This window comes from Nesoenas mayeri (genome assembly GCF_963082525.1).
Source record: "Nesoenas mayeri genome assembly, chromosome: Z".
NCBI lineage: Eukaryota > Metazoa > Chordata > Aves > Columbiformes > Columbidae > Nesoenas > Nesoenas mayeri.
In genome coordinates, this window is record NC_137542.1 from 77,574,632 (window position 1) to 77,590,178 (window position 15,547).

The 15,547-nt window shown below is 58.3% G+C and overlaps 1 protein-coding gene across 1 annotated transcript; it reads left to right on the top strand.

Annotated features, from left to right (window-relative positions):
- Window positions 1-3,532: 3,532 nt before the first annotated feature.
- On the top strand, window positions 3,533-7,482 carry ST8SIA3 (ST8 alpha-N-acetyl-neuraminide alpha-2,8-sialyltransferase 3; the record flags this gene model as incomplete). The annotated part of the gene is made up of 4 exons (XM_080362679.1): window positions 3,533-3,711; window positions 4,556-4,678; window positions 5,980-6,537; window positions 7,200-7,482. The coding sequence occupies 4 exons, from the start codon at window positions 3,533-3,535 to the stop codon at window positions 7,480-7,482; spliced, it is 1,143 nt and encodes a 380-aa protein (XP_080218805.1).
- Between the last annotated feature and the right edge of the window lie 8,065 nt (window positions 7,483-15,547).

The following is a 15,547-nucleotide window of genomic DNA, read 5'->3' on the forward strand; positions in this document are numbered from 1 at the left end:
TCACAGGTGTTCACACACCAGCAGGCTGCCACGCGCCTGGCTTTGAGGAGACTTTACAACTATTTTGGGTGCAGTCTGTCAGACCAAGACCCCCCTTATGCTTGGAGACCCTAAACAGCAGCTTCAAAGAGGGGAGGGAAACCACAAAGATAGCTTGGAAAATGTAGATTTCAGTGGGGGCAAATCTTCAAAGCACAACTTTCCTGTCGAGTTAAAAAGACCATGTCCCATTTCCACGAATAAGTCAAGAAGTGGGAACCTCTCCTAAGCACACAGCCAGCCCGACGGGTGTTTCCTCAAGTCGGGCTCGAAAGCGAATCTATGCTCCTGGTTTCTTTTATGTGATGTAGCTGTGCTTCTCTGCCGCCGGAACGCGCTCTGCTCTGCTCTGCCTTGCTCTGCCCTGCCCTGCTGTGCCCTGCTCTGCCCTGCCCTGCCCTGCTCTGCCCTGCCCTGCCCTGCTCTGCTCTGCCCTGCTCTGCCCTGCTCTGCCTTGCTCTGCCCTGCTCTGCTCTGCTCTGCTCTGCCCTGCTCTGCTCTGCCCTGCTCTGCCCTGCTCTGCTCTGCTCTGCTCTGCTCTGCTGGCTGCACCCTCGTCCCTGCTCCAAACACGGTTCTTCTCTACTTCGGTACAAATGCCATCAGGTGCAGTGCTGCAGGGACACCCAGGCACATAGAATGCACCAGGGCTGCTGGAAAGAGCTCCCATTCTGCACTGCAACTGATGCTGGGCTGCTGGTGACACCTCCTTTCAGAAATCCCCCAAACAGGTGCCTGGTGTCCATCCCAGGTATCCATTCCAGGTGTCCATCCTGGGTGTCCATCCTGGGTGTCCATCCCAGGGAGCAGACTCTGTCACTGTGTTGGACGCTGCAGGTGCAGAGGTTTCATACCGAGGGCACATTCCTCCTCGGGGAGCCTCAAATCAAACCTGAACGGTAATTCCTACAAATTTCCTACTGTGTGCTGCTGTTGTATTCTCTAGCAAACACGCTCACTTAAGGACAGGTATTTATCAGCGGGCAAGGACTCGCTGTAACCTGCACCCGGGGCTTTCACCGCTGTTGCAGGGGCTGTGGGAGCAGCTGGTGACGCGAAGGCACAGGACATGTCCTTCTCTGCCCCTGGTCTTCAGTGCAGGTGGCAGAACACCCTGTGCATAGTGAGCGCTGGCTTACCAACCCACCTCCTCGCACACAGCTCCGCACAGAAAACAAGCCACCTAATAAGAACCTGTTCCCGGGCCCCAGGCAGGGAGCTCAGCACCCCGCTCCCCGCTCCCCGCGCCGCAGCCCCCGGCCAGCCGAGCTGCTGTGTCAATTACAGGAAAATCAATGAAGATACTGTTCAGGACTCCTTCTCACCATTCAGCGCGGATGATATCCTTCACTTTCTAGCACTGATTCATTTACTTTCAGCCTCTCCAGGGGCTCCTGACATATTGCTATCTCTGAAGAATCTGAAGCAAGAACTGCCTTTGTTTCCACTGCAACTTGTTGGCATTGCGGGCAGCAGGGCCGGCGCTGCCGGGCTGGGGCTCACGGCGGGGTCAGGAGCGGCTGCCGCACACGGTGGGGTTTTAAGCATTGCTTGCCAAAGCGCCTTTCCAGCGTCCTCTCGGATCTCTTTTGCACTGAAATTAGGCAGGATCTATGACTCTATGATTCTACTCTACTCTCGCTCCTTATCTTCCATGCAGGCAGTGGGAGTTTTGTACAAAACCCAATGGTTGGGAGTTCTTCTGCCTGGGGAGTGCCAGGAAAGCAGACAGGTGCATGGCACAAGGGGTTTATACCCAACCCCAGGGTGCATGGTCAGAAACTATGCAAGACAATGTTAAGTGTTATACAATTGATTTCCAAATTATTTGAAGGTGAAAAGTTGGGGGTGCTGTGTCCTGGAATGCCTGGCTGGGCTTGTTGAAGCTGGAGACAGCATGCACTGGGTGGACAACACAGAAACCATGTGACGAGTCATGTAAAAAACTTATCATCTCCTGTATCAAAACAGTGTTATTTCCCACATTCCCCACCTTTTCTCCCTCCGCAAAAGCCACAAGTGTCCCACAGGACTGGGACGGAGACCTCCAGGCTGCACTCGGGCCAACTCCCACCGAAGGCTGAAGAACCACACTGTGACGTAAACCCAACCCTGCAAGCTCCTCGTGTTCCTCCTCTTCAAAGGGAGCTTCATGCATGGAGAGCTTGTGGGATATAGCCCAGAGCAAGGATGGTGCTACAAAGACAGTATTTATTATTTATAAGGCACTTCTATGAACTCAGGGCTCAGAGGCAGAGCTGTCTGTGGGGGTGAGCTTTGTAAGGAGAAAACGTAGCTTGAAGAAATACTGAAAGCACTGCAGCATGCAGAAGCCAGGTTCTTAGGAGACATTCCTCAGATTACAGAAGTCAGGCTTTCTTGGAGTTCATATGAAATCTGCGGTGTGATTTACGGGGCAGTTTAATTACTGGTAGGGCACTTTGAGGGGGTCGCATGCCCTGAACACCAGGCTTTTAAAGGTGAGGGGTGTCCTGAGCCAGCTGCAGGCTCGGCATTGCCCAGGTGCAGGCTGTGGAGCAGGCTGCCGCGTCGCTGTCTGTGCCATATAGTGATCTATAGTGTCTCAGGGAATGTCGCAGCGGGGGACATTGTGCCTCCACCCAGACACTGGTCCCCCAGCAGCCTGGGCTCCCCGCGGCTCAGCCAGCGGCGCTGCCCGCAGCCCAGCTCAGCCCCAATGCACCCCGGGGCTGGGGGTCACACTGGCTGCCGCGTTGGGTCACCCCCAGGCTTTTGGGAGGACACTGCAGGGCACCCCAAGGTGGGAGCACCCCAGGGTTGTCAGGGACATCCTGGGGATGTTGGGGTGGGCACACTTGGGGTGCCAGGCCATGTACCAGGTGCTGCTGGGGAGGACACACGGGGGCCGACACAGAGGAAACCCGGTACTGGTAGGGGGTACACCGGGGCTGTTGGGGTGACTGGGGCTGCTGAGGGGCACAAGGGCTGTTGCAGAGGAACCCTGGGGCTGTCAAGGGGCACACCGGGGCTGTTGGGGGGTACCAGGGCTGCTGGGGGGCACAGAGGCTGTTGTGGAGGAATCCTGGGGCTGCTGGGGGGCACAGAGGCTGTTGTGGAGGAACTTTGGGGCTGCTGGGGGGCACAGAGGCTGTTGTGGAGGAACCCTGGGGCTGTCGAGGGGCACACCGGGGCTGTTGGGGGGTACCGGGGTTGTGCGGGGTGCACCGGGGCTATCGGGGGGCTGCCGGGGGCCCTGGGGCTGCCGGTGCGTGCGCCGCGGTGGCCGGGGGGCAGGCCGGGCGGCGGGGGGGGCACGGCGGCGCTGCCGGGGTTGCCGGGGCCGGGACGGCGGGGCGGCCGCTCCCGGCTGCCATTTCATCGCGCCGCCGCTCGGTCCCTCCATTTTCTCTCCGGCTGCCGGCGGTGCGGGCCCCGTCCCGCGCCCGCCGCCCCCCATGTAGCCCCGCGGCAGCCCCCCCGCCCACGCCCAGCCGCGGGGCCGCCTCCCGGCATGAGAAGCTGCAAGATGGTGCGGGTGGCCAGCGTGCTGGGGCTGGTGATGCTCAGCATCGCGCTGCTCATCCTCTCCCTCATCAGCTACGTCTCGCTCAAGAAGGACAACATCTTCGGCGCGCCCCGCGCCGCCGGCCCGGGGGGGCCCCGCATGTACATGTTCCACGCGGGATTCAGGTGAGGGCCCGGCGCGGAACGGCCCGGCTGGGCAGGCTCGGGGCGGGGGCCGCCTGTCCCATCCCTTCCCATCCCTTCTCATCCCTTCCCACCCCATCCCGCCCCTGCCCCTCCGGGCCCCGCCGGCCCCGCTGCTGCTCCCGGGGAGAGCCCCGGCTCGGCGGGCGGCCCCGGGAAGGCCCCGCGGCCACGGCCCGAGCGCTCGGCGCAGCCCCCGGCCCGCAGCGGGGCTGCGGCTCCCCCGCGCCCTGCCCCCGCACGGGGGTGCCCCGGGGCCTGCGGGGAGCGGGAGACACCCCGGGGATGGCGGTGCCGGAGGCGGGGGGGCCCGGGCGGGCGTGGGAACCGCGATGGCCCGGGGATGTTGAAAGGTGGGGGGCAGCCGGACACCACCCTGCCCGGCACGGCATGGCCCACTACAGCCCGGCCCGGCACGTCCCAGCACAGAGCGGTACGGCCCGGCCTGGCAGAGCGCGGCCCGACAAAGCCCGGCCCAGCAAAGCCCGGCCGGGCAGAGCGCGGCTCGGCGGGAGCGGCCGGCGCTGTCCGCGGTGCTGACGGCGGCGGCCACGGGGGCGGGTCGGGCAGGGCCGGGAGCGGGCTGCGGGTCTGCGTGGGTCTGTGTGTGTGTCCCTGTGTGTGTGTCCCTGTGTGTCTGTGTGTGTCCCTGTGGGTCTGTGTGGGTCTGTGTGGGTCTCTGTGTGTCTGTGTGGGTCTCTGTGTGTCTGTGTGGGTCCGCGCTATGTGTCCCCGTAGGTCCACACTGTGTGTCCCCGTGGGTCTGTGTGTGCGTCCCCGTGGGTCTGTGCTGTGTATCCGCGCGGGTCTGGGCTCTCCTTTCCAGGTCGCAGTTCGCACTGAAGTTCCTAGACCCCTCATTCGTGCCCATCACAAACTCCCTGAGCCACGAGCTGCAGGACAAGCCCTCCAAGTGGGCCTTCAACCGCAGCGCCTTCGCACACCAGAGGTGAGCGAGCACCCGCGCGGCCCCTCACCCCCCCAACGTTTTCCCCTTCCCCCCAGGATTTAAGAAAATACAATCAGACACTGCTAAATACTCTGAGCTCTGAGTTGCCAGCAGTGAGAGACAAAGGCTGAATCAGAGCATTTCCCCAGATGGTTACAGCTCTCCTGGAAGAATTGATTATTTCAGAGCAGGACACCAAGCTCCAGCATGTGTTATTTTACCAAACAGAATGTGACCCAGTTTCCCGGGGTGCAACTGAAATTCTCATTACTTGAAGATAAATGGCTGGGCTTTTAAAACTTGAAACAAATCGGACTGTAACAGCCATGAAATTCCATGTTCACGGAGGCCAAAAGATGCCCAGCTGGACTTCCCAGTCCGCGGCAGCGCTGGGCAAGCTGTGTGCTCCGCCTGCCCCCGGCTGTGGGGCCAAGGGGTCGGACGGGCTCCGAGCCCAGACCAGCGGAGACGCCCTCCCTGGGCACCGACTCCTGCGCCGGTGCCCCGCTGCGTGCCCACGCGGGCTGCTGGGCTCCTCCGGCCGCCGCAGGGCTGCTCCCGCTTCACAGCAGGTGAATGTGCTTTCGGTTTCCTCACTGCGATGTGAGCTTGGTGGTGCCTGCCCAGCTTTTTGCTTTACTGAGATACATACCTATTTATATACCAGTAAATATATACTTTATCCACTTTGTCTATATATTTACTGATATATATTTATTAAAAATTTCTATACAAGAAAATAATTTAGCCATTTAGGACAGCTGCCACCATCTTGGATTGTAATGCTGTCCTGGCAAACGCCTGCTGTTTTAGAGACCGCTTGGGCTTCTCCCCCCGCTCTGGTCACTCACATCACGAGCAACAGCCCAAGGAGCAGAACTGGCCCTTTGCCTGCCCTGTCCTTTCCCGGGGCTCCCAGGCTGCTGTGACAGTGGCTGCCGCTCGGTGCCATGTTGCTCCTGGCACCACCAGCTCACCCTTCACATGTCTGTCCCTGTGCCACCCTCCCACGGTTTTAGCTCATGCCTCAGGATCTGCCTTTGCTTGTCCGTCAGCCGTAACCCATAATTAGGGCACCCAGTGGGACTCCATTAGCGCTTAGATGTTGGAGGATGCGAGCTGGAAGAAAGGTTGGTTGTTTTCCACAAACACAAGCAAATAAAGTGGTATTGGTTTTCTAATTGTATGCCCTGCTAGGGAAATTCCTGAGCATAGTTGGTTTTGGTCATATTTTAAGTATCCCTAATAAAAGAGGGGAAATTTAACTCCACGTTTTCTTTTCCTTTTCTGTTCTACTTTAGGCAAGAAATCCTCCAGCACGTCGACGTGATAAAAAACTTTTCTTTGACCAAGAACAGTGTTCGGATCGGACAGCTGATGCATTACGATTATTCCAGCCATAAGTATGTTTTCTCCATCAGCAATAACTTCAGATCGCTGCTTCCTGATGTGTCGCCCATCCTGAACAAGCATTACAACATCTGTGCCGTGGTGGGAAATAGTGGGATCCTGACCGGGAGTCAGTGCGGGCAGGAAATAGATAAATCCGATTTTGTTTTTCGCTGCAATTTTGCTCCAACTGAGGCTTTCCAGAAAGATGTTGGAAGGAAAACCAATCTGACAACCTTCAACCCCAGCATCCTGGAAAAGTACTACAACAATCTTTTGACCATTCAGGATCGCAACAACTTCTTTTTAAGCCTGAAAAAGCTGGATGGGGCCATTCTTTGGATCCCAGCTTTTTTCTTCCACACATCGGCAACGGTCACGAGAACACTGGTTGACTTCTTTGTTGAGCACAGAGGGCAACTAAAGGTCCAGTTGGCTTGGCCAGGAAATATCATGCAGTATGTGAACAGGTGGGTATTTTCACCTTGTGTTTAAGTTGTCAAAATATGGCTCTGTTTCTGTACAAATACAACTCTCTTCATTTTGCTGTTTGTGGCTGATCTGGTAGGCACTGTCTGGCGAGTCAGGACCAATACTGCTTGTTTTCAGGGCCAGTGCACTTTGTCAGTGCTGCAGTAAGCACGGCAGTTGTCTCTTTGCAGCAGCACGGGTTGGTTGCTGGCAGCGGGGCAGGGTCTGTCCCGGGGGCGGCTGCGGGAGGTGCTGCCTAAGCAAAGCCCCGCTTATGGGCCAGCTTGCTCGTCCCAGCTGGCAGCCAGGGATGCTGACAGATGGTTGTGGGGTGGGCCAAGGAAAACCGTGATGCATCCAACGAGGAGCACGTGGCCAGCTCTTTAGCAAGGGCACGTGTGAGCAGGAGCCGGCGGATCGCACTCTTCTGTGCACGGCGCCGCCTCTCCTGGTCAACACCCCGGAGGGACCCCAGAGCCCGTGGTCAGGGTGCTGAGGCCGTTGTGCACCGCGGGCACCAGCCTGACCTGCAGACCAGGCTGTGCCTGCTCTAGGCTCCCGGCCATCAGCACCAGCGCTCTCATGGCAGTGAAGGTTTTCTGACAGCAAACCTGTGGTGTTCCTTGCGCCCCGGACTAACACACCTGTGTTTTTATCACAGATACTGGAAGAACAAGCACTTGTCGCCCAAGCGGCTGAGCACAGGTATTCTCATGTACACCCTTGCCTCTGCCATCTGTGAGGAGATCCACCTGTACGGGTTCTGGCCCTTCGGCTTCGACCCCAACACGCGGGAGGACCTCCCGTACCACTACTACGACAAGAAGGGAACCAAGTTCACGACCAAGTGGCAGGAGTCCCACCAGCTGCCTGCGGAGTTCCAGCTGCTCTACAGGATGCACGGTGAAGGACTGGCCAAACTCACCTTGTCGCATTGTGCCTGAGAACCTACAAGTGCCAAATGGTTATCTAAAAAGTGCCCAAAACCCAATTAAACATTCTTCAGATAGAATTACAAAAAAACAAACAACCCACACACCACACCCTAAAACATTTGCCATAATATAAAGATGCTTTTTAGTCATGCTTGTCACTGCTCATCAAAGGATCTAAGGATGTTTAGCAGTGCAGAAGCATTTTTCAAATTCTGTGGATGCTATTCATGCAGCAGCGAAGTTGAAATATTTTGCATTTATAGATATGCCACTACGTATGTTTTAAGGTACTTTAATATTTTAGCATTCCACTAAATGCCCTAAGTCTCTTAATTTTATTGTTCCTTCCTGATTAGAACTAGAAATGCTAACTTTAAAAGATTTGCTTCTTCTGTATATGTTGCTGTCGATAGCTGAGCATACATATATCGCTGTGGCTGATGGAGAAGGCCACTCTGAATTCCAGTTCACCATCACTGGCGAGTTCTTCGATGTGGATCCTAACTTCCACTGCTTGCATATTTTCATATTTACTGAATTTTACGTTTTTCTAAAGGATAATGTGAAGGTCACAATATGGCTCGTACCTTAGCTAGGGGGTTATGCTGCTCTCAGAATACTTCAGCATTTCAGTTCAATTTGGGCCACATCCCAGTCCAGATCAGACAGGCTGGAACAAGTGTCCACGCACCCGATGCTCTTCGGTCTTTTGATCTGAGAGTCAAACCACCGCGCTCAGCGGAATTAGGATTCTCTGCAGGGGTGTTGGGTGAGGAGAGCACTGAACCCCGGCGTGGGCGCCCCTGCTCCCCGCAGCCCCGGCAGTGGGGGCTCCTCTGGGGGACGATGCCCCGAGTGGGAGCGCGGGGCTCCCGCCCGCCCGCCCGCACACCCCGCTCCGTCCTGCGCGGGCAGGGACCCCGCACCGGGGGGGTTTAAGTGCTTTTTGAAGGGAAATGAGTGCCAGGAAGAGGAAATACTGTCACCAGATTTCCCCATTCGCATCTCTGAGTCCGCAGTCACACAACTAAATTAGTGGCCCTGCTTTCCGGCCACCAACAGCCACCCAAGGTGGCCAAGGGAAGACGCAGCTTCCTCGGCACCGCTGGACATCAGGCTGTCCGTAGAGAGGACAAACCCCAGGGTCGCTGAGGTGTGAGACGTTGGCCGTTGTGTCTCAGGAGAAAGGAGCCTGTACAATAGCTGAGTTTCTTATTGCAAGTACGCTTACAAGTATTTTAACGTTTTTCTACTATTCTGTATGGCTCTGGGAACTGATCACGCACTGAAAGAAGATGCAAAATCCCATTTAAAATCATACTTCTAAATGGCACATTTTAATTTTTCCCGGCCTCTTCACCTACGGGCAGACGTAGGAGGTGAGGAAGGAGATCTGGAGCACAACCCCCAACTCGAGCAGCCCGGAGCATCTCCTGGTGCCACCACGGCTCTGCCGCAGCCGTGTTCCCCTCTGCCCGCGCCCCGGGGAGGTGCAGCAGGCGGCTTCTTCCCTGTTTTCATTATCCCGCGTTTCCTGGCTTTTTCTTTCTCAAAGGCTGCGGGGGCCGGGCGCTGCAGAGGGGTCGGGGTCTCCCGCGCCGTGTCCCCTGCGCCCATCGCCGCCGCAGCAGAGCGCGGCCTCTCGCAGCCGCTTCTGGAAGCATAGTCGTGCAGTGCTGGTGGTGTATGTTGCCATATGGTGCCATATGAGTTGTTCTCGATATTACCGTGTATTCTCTGTGTCGTGGTCGCGCGCAGTTTGGCTGTGCTGGCGCAGAGCACGCAGGGTGCAAGGCCAGGCTGTCCCCATCGCGTCCCCAGCACCGCGGACCCTCTTGGCGAGGGCTGCGGGGTGGCAGCTGCTGTGTGTCCAAGCGGGCAGAGGGGCTGGGGGGACACTGGCGCTCTGCAGCCCCCTCCCACCCCAAGAGGGACAGGACCCTGCTCTATGGACAGCCCAGCAGCACAGCTGGAACAGCTGGAACTTTCCAGAGGCACAGAGAGGCTCTCAGGGTGGAGAAGGAAGCACAGAAACTACCGCAAATATTCGGAAGTGGGAATACAGAAAAATTATTGACAGAGCGCCATATTATATCATTGATTTTTAAGCAAAACTCCCCATCGATTTTTCAGAACCACATTGAACATTTCAGAATCATTGATTTTAATGGGGAGTTCTGCCCCAAAAATCAATGGCGCAATACAGCCCAAAGTAAATTGCTTCTTAGTATCAATATTTTTTGTCCGAGCTCTTGCAATGTGGAAAACCGTCTTAAAATGTGCATCTTGTGTTTTTGCCTGTTTCCTGAAATGCTCTGTGAGTTGTGCTGTTGCAGGGGCCGGGGACAGGCCGCAGCGGGGCTGTGCCGCGGCAGCGCCGGAGCCCCCGCCGCCCGCCCCGCGCTCCCCGCACAGCCAGAGCCGCGTTTCTGGCCGGGTTCTGGGAGGCCCTGCCGTTCGGACGCGGTGCATCGCAGAGCGCAAACGGGGTCCCCGCTCGGGACTGAGAGTGGCCCCATTCTGCGTCGCCTTGGCGAGGCTCTCCCTTCCCTCCCGTTTGGCCCCAAATCATCCTGCCTCTGTCGACCTAAACAAATTCCTGATGGCGCAGGGAAAATACTGTCATTACTGAATGTCTAGACAAGCAAATATGGCTAAATGAGAGTACGCGTAATGCGAGGTGATCGATATTTGTAAGTACAAAACATTTGCGTTTACAAAAGCGAGAGAAGTGCTCCTGGCTGGCTCCAGGGCAGGGTCCGGCTGGGCGCAGACCCCGCTCCCCCAGGACCGCGTCCCCAAACGGGGCTGGGGACCCGTGGAGGGACCGCGCCGGGCGCCGGGGGCTGCGGCTGGGGCCGCTGCGAGCAGGGGTGTACATAGGAGTGGAAATGCCTGTGTTACCTTCTCTTCTTTGGTACATCTTGGGTTTGTATTTGCGTTGCTTGCATCTTTCCAGTGAATGGTAGCGAGATACATTAAAACAAAGTCATTTTGGCTACCGGTTTTAGTTGTGGAGTATACCAAAAAGCAAGCGTTTGTGAAATATAACTAACTGTGAATGGAGGTTGCAAAAACTGATTGTTGAGAAAAAAGCAGGTTTTCTGTAAATGAATGTGTCTTTATTCTAATGGCTATACAGTTCAATGCCTGATGGAGTTGTTTTCAATAAAAAAGATAAATATTAAAAAAAGAAAAAGAAAAAAAATGCCATAATTGTAATAAAGGATTCATTATTTAATGGCCATACTTAAAGCATTATTTATTTTTAAGTGGCTAATGTCCATAAAGGGCCATGGCACGGTCTCAGGTGGACGGCAAAGCCGCACATGGTGCAAAGCACGTTGCGAGCAAACTGGGGGTTCAGCCATGTCCCCCGCAGCGGGCCCGCAGGGTGACGTTTGGTCCCAGCCCGCCTGCCCACGGGCGCGTGGCAGCTGGTGACAGAGCCCTGGCTCCCCTGGTGACCGAGTGCCGCATCCCCGTCCCGAGCACCGGCTGCGCGGAGCGGCGCGGCGGGTCGTTCGGGATCTCAGCAATGTGACTCTTTGGTGTGAATGTGCCTGCAACATTGACTCATGTGCCAAAACACAATATTGAATGCATTGTTTTTAAATAAAATGTTTTATTGTGCATTGAAAGTCTGTAAAACTCGGCTGTGTCTGCTCCTTCCTTACTGCTTCCCGAGCTGCTCGCTGTCGATGGTAACGATGGGCCTGTGCTGCTGCAGAAACCGCTGCCTTGGTTCTGAGCTCTCACATCGGTTGTGTCCCCACCCTGCCCGTGTCCCCAGCCCCGCTGCATCCCCCCCGCCATGTGGCACCCCAGGACCCCCAGCCCAGCCCCACGGGTCCCTCCACACCAGCCTCACCATTTCCCAACACTTCCCGCAAACCAAACAAGCCGGGGCCCCCTGCTCCCAAGATAAATATTGCAAACGGGATCCCGTTTTAATCTTTAACCACGGCCCTCACCAGCCAACTGTGCCATCAGCCACACCGGGACAGCCCCGCTGCCGCTCTGCCAAAAAACCCCAGATTGTCCAACTTGTCTGCTATTTCTAAACAGCTGAAATCCTGTCTGGGAGGAAAAACATGGTGAGGAAGGTTGGTTCTGGCTCTCATGAGCAGGACTCGGTCCCTGGGCAGCGGGCGCCCGGGCTGGTGCGGTTTCAGTGCCGCTGTCCCGCTGCGTGCGTCCCTGGTGCTGGAGCTGCCCCGTGCCCTCTGCACAGAGAAAGCAGTTGTGAGAGCCGTTTCCAAACACCGAGAGAAAACACTTGCAATGTTTGTTTAAGAGCAGGTGAAAATGATCCGTGCCGCTCCAGCCAGCTGGTGCTGCTCGAAGGGAAAGCTCCACGGGCCGTGCCCTGTCCTGCGCCAGCGGGCATGGGGTGACCAGCCCGGGGGGGCGAGGAGCCCGCGAGGGGCAGGCGGGGGCGGCACACGGGCAGAGCCACCGCCTGTGCCCGCGTGTGGGGTACAGTGCTTCGTGCGCTGATATTGGTGTGTTTGTGGGTTGATTACCGCGGAGATTTTGACGTCCATTTGGCCAGAATTAAGACACTGCCGTGTGTGATATAACATAATCAAGCGCAGTTTTAAAGAGAAAAGGTCAAAGTCAGGCCTCATCTCCTGGATTTTGAAAATATAATTTTGTCAGAAAAAAAGAAATCTATTTCTTATCTTTGTTAACTTAGAGAGAGCATAATGGGTGGCAATGAGGGGTGCAGCCCCCGCAGTGCCCCTTCCGCCCGCACCCCACACCAGCCCGCAGCCCCCGCTCCCTGCCCTGGGGACACCGCGCTGTCACCACCCAGCTGGGAACCCCGTCTCACCCCAGCACAGCCAAGCACCACCCAGTGAGGAAAAGGGGGGCTGAGTGCCTGCAGAGACAGCTGGAAGCAGCTGGCTTTTGGAAAGAAAGGGGGATCAATACGCAATCAAGTAAAACAGTGCAGTTCGTTTTTTGTTCAAAAGTTGTATTTCATTTAAGTTATGAAATGTGTTAGAAGATCTTTGCAATCCAATGGAGCTAAAATTCAAAGTATGATAATCCTAATTTCTAGATATCAGTTCCCACTCTGTAAGAGAGTCCCCGTGGTTCCCAGGAGTGGCGGGAGGGGACAGAGTGAAGTACCTGAAGCGGCACGTCCCGCTGCCAGCTCACGCTTGTGTGGCACGGTTTGAGCCCGGGATGGAGCACCTGGTCCCCAGGGCCACCTTCCAGCCTCGGCTCTTCTGGGCAAAGGGAAAGGAGAAAGGAAACAGACAGGGAGAAGAGGGAAGGCTGCACACACATCCGCAGCACCTGGCTCCCGTGGGGTCTGCGCACCGCGGCACCTCTGCCTCCGGCGGGCTGCACCGCCTCTCTGCTCCCCAAACCAGCTCCAACTTTGCCTTCCTTTGGGAAGGACAAAAAGCTTTCACGCATAACTTGCCCTGAACAAAGGCACCTCACGCCAGGACTTTCTTTTTCTTCTTCCTTCCTTTCTTCTTTTCCACCACAGGCTGACAACAGCAGGGGTGGCTGGGCCGGGGGGAGCGTCATTCTGTACCCACTTGGTTAGTGCTGAAAAGCAGCTTAGAAAACACCGTGAGCCCCAGAGGCACACGAGGATGGCAGTGTGGAGAGAAACGGAGCAGTAGCCTTTGGGATCCATGTGGAAATCTGCAGGGAAACTGGATGCTGTCATACACAATGTCTGTAAAGAGACTTGGGTGCCCTGGGAGACGGCCGGTAACCCATGGTGTCTTACCTTGGAAGAATATAAAACACAGCCATTTTTGGAAAGGACTCACCAGCTGCATTTCTTTCCCAGGCCCGCAGAATTTCTGCATGTCCCGAAGCAGAGGGATGCCCAGCGCCCATCCCTGCCTGTCCTCTCGGCACATTGCCTATCCACCCTGCACCCCGCTTCCTACAGCCCCCACCGGCCCTGCATCCCGCTCCCCACTGCCCCTGCACCCCACTCCCCCTTGGCCCTTTCCAGAATTTTACTCCACAGTGTCCAAGCCAGGCTGAACTCTCGCTGATCCTATCAAAAAGGTGACATGTGTGTTCCCCCCCATTTTTCCCCATTTCATTACTGGAAAGACACAGTGGGGGTGGGACCTTTACGAACGCAGAGATGGTTATCGGGGCCCGAGATAAGAGTGACATTAAACACAAGTCTCTGCATTCCTGATTAAAGTGGAGGTGGGGGGGTGGAGAAAGCAGAGGGAACCACACGGCTGGGAGCAGCTGCATTGCCCGGCATGACCCGGTACAGCGTGGCACAGCTGGCACAGCCCGGCATGGAGGGCAGGGGCCAGCCTGGCCAACACGGGGGCCCAGCAGTGGGCTGTGCGGATGGCACAGGGTCTGGCTGGTGCAGGAGGGCTCCTGCTGGGGGATCTTGTCTGCATGGGTCCCTTTGGGTCCCCCGTGCCCACCTGCCTGCACAGCTGCCTGCTTGGCTGCCCACCTGCCTGTTGGTGCCCTGCCTGCTCCCCTCCCTCCCTGCCTGCCCCTGCAGCCCCCACACACCCCACCATGTGCCAAGGCCATGGCCACACTCAAGACACCTCCGGGACCCCGCAGGCTGTTCCCCACTGCAACTGCCCCTTCCAGCGCACCCCCAGGGCAGGACAGTGGGGGCTCCCCGTGTACAGCAGGGTATCCGGGGACGAGCGCTCGGAGCCGTGAGGCGGGCACAGCGCTGAGCCAGGCTGGCTGCCAGCAGCGCGGGGTCGGCACGGGGATGGCAGCTCCCAGCTCCGGATCGATGGTCCTGCAATTGCACGCCAGATGGTTTTGGCAAGGGCAAACGGAGAGTGGTTCTAACCCGCTGGCTGTGTTGATGGCGGTTTGTGCTGCTCAGCCTCCCGCAGCGGAGCTGTGCAGCGGCTGCCCCTTCCCTGCAGCGCTTGGGGGGCCAGGGAGCCCACTGATCCACAGAAAGGGGACAGGCGTGTGTGCGTGTGTGTGCATTAGTGAAGGGAATCTCACAGTTGTGTGGAAGCAGACTGACACGGGGACACAGACTTATTTTGTGACAGTACCAGTTGGATCACTACTGTACGTTCATGATACATTGTCACTAAGCCGTACTTTCTTTAATGCAACTAGTAGCGCAGATCAACACTGCACCTTGGTTTAAAACAGCAAACGGGGAGGCACAGAGCGCGGGTGCCGCCAGTGAGGAGGCTGCGGGGCCGGGCGGGGGGCTCTGCCCGCACCCCTCACGCTGCTCCGCCGGGTGCGGTGTCCCCGCTGCCGCCTGGGGCCGAGCCCCGCGCTCCGGGCTCCCCGCGGGCGGACGGCGGTGTGGCAGCTGAGCGGGAGAAATGGGTCACGGCTCCTGGCCCCGTCGCCGCCCCCGCACAAAGGCGACAGCTGCGCCGCCGGCCCGTTGAGCCGCACCGCGGGCAGCCGGGCGGCGGCACCGACACCGGCACCGGCACCTGCCGGGGCTCGGCGCGGCCCCGTCCGGGGGAACGGGGATGTGATTGGGGTGGGAACGGGCTGTGAGGGCGCTGCGAGGGCTGGAATGCGGCACCTGCGGGGACGCGAGGAGCGCAAAGGGCTGGGAGGACCGGGGGGCTGCGGGCCGGGGCCGAGCCGCCGCCGCGTTGTCAGTGCCGCGGAGCCCCGGCCCGGCGCGGCGCGGCGCGGCGGGACGGGGTGCGGGAGGGCTCCGCGCGGCCCCGGCTCCCGGCACCGCCACCCCGCACACGCTACAAAGCGCCGCGGCGTCTTTAAGGGCCCGTCCGCGCCGCCCCTCCCCGCCCGCCGCCGCGCCGCCATTGGCGGGCCCGCCCCGCGCCGGGGCCCGCGCGGCCGCGCCGCCTGTCAGTGGCGCAGGCCCGGCCCCGCGGGCGCGGCCAGGCGGGGCGCCCTGGACAGCTCCGGCCGCCCGCAGACGGCGGCGGCGGCGGCGAGCGGAGGACATGGCGCGGGGCCGGCGCGGGCCCGGCTGAGCCGCCGCTGGCCCGGCTGAGCCGCCGCTGCCCGCTGCCCGCGGGGCCGGCGGAGCGGGCGGCCCGGGGCGCTGCCCCGGCGCGGCCGCCGCCCCCATGAGTGACTGAGGAGC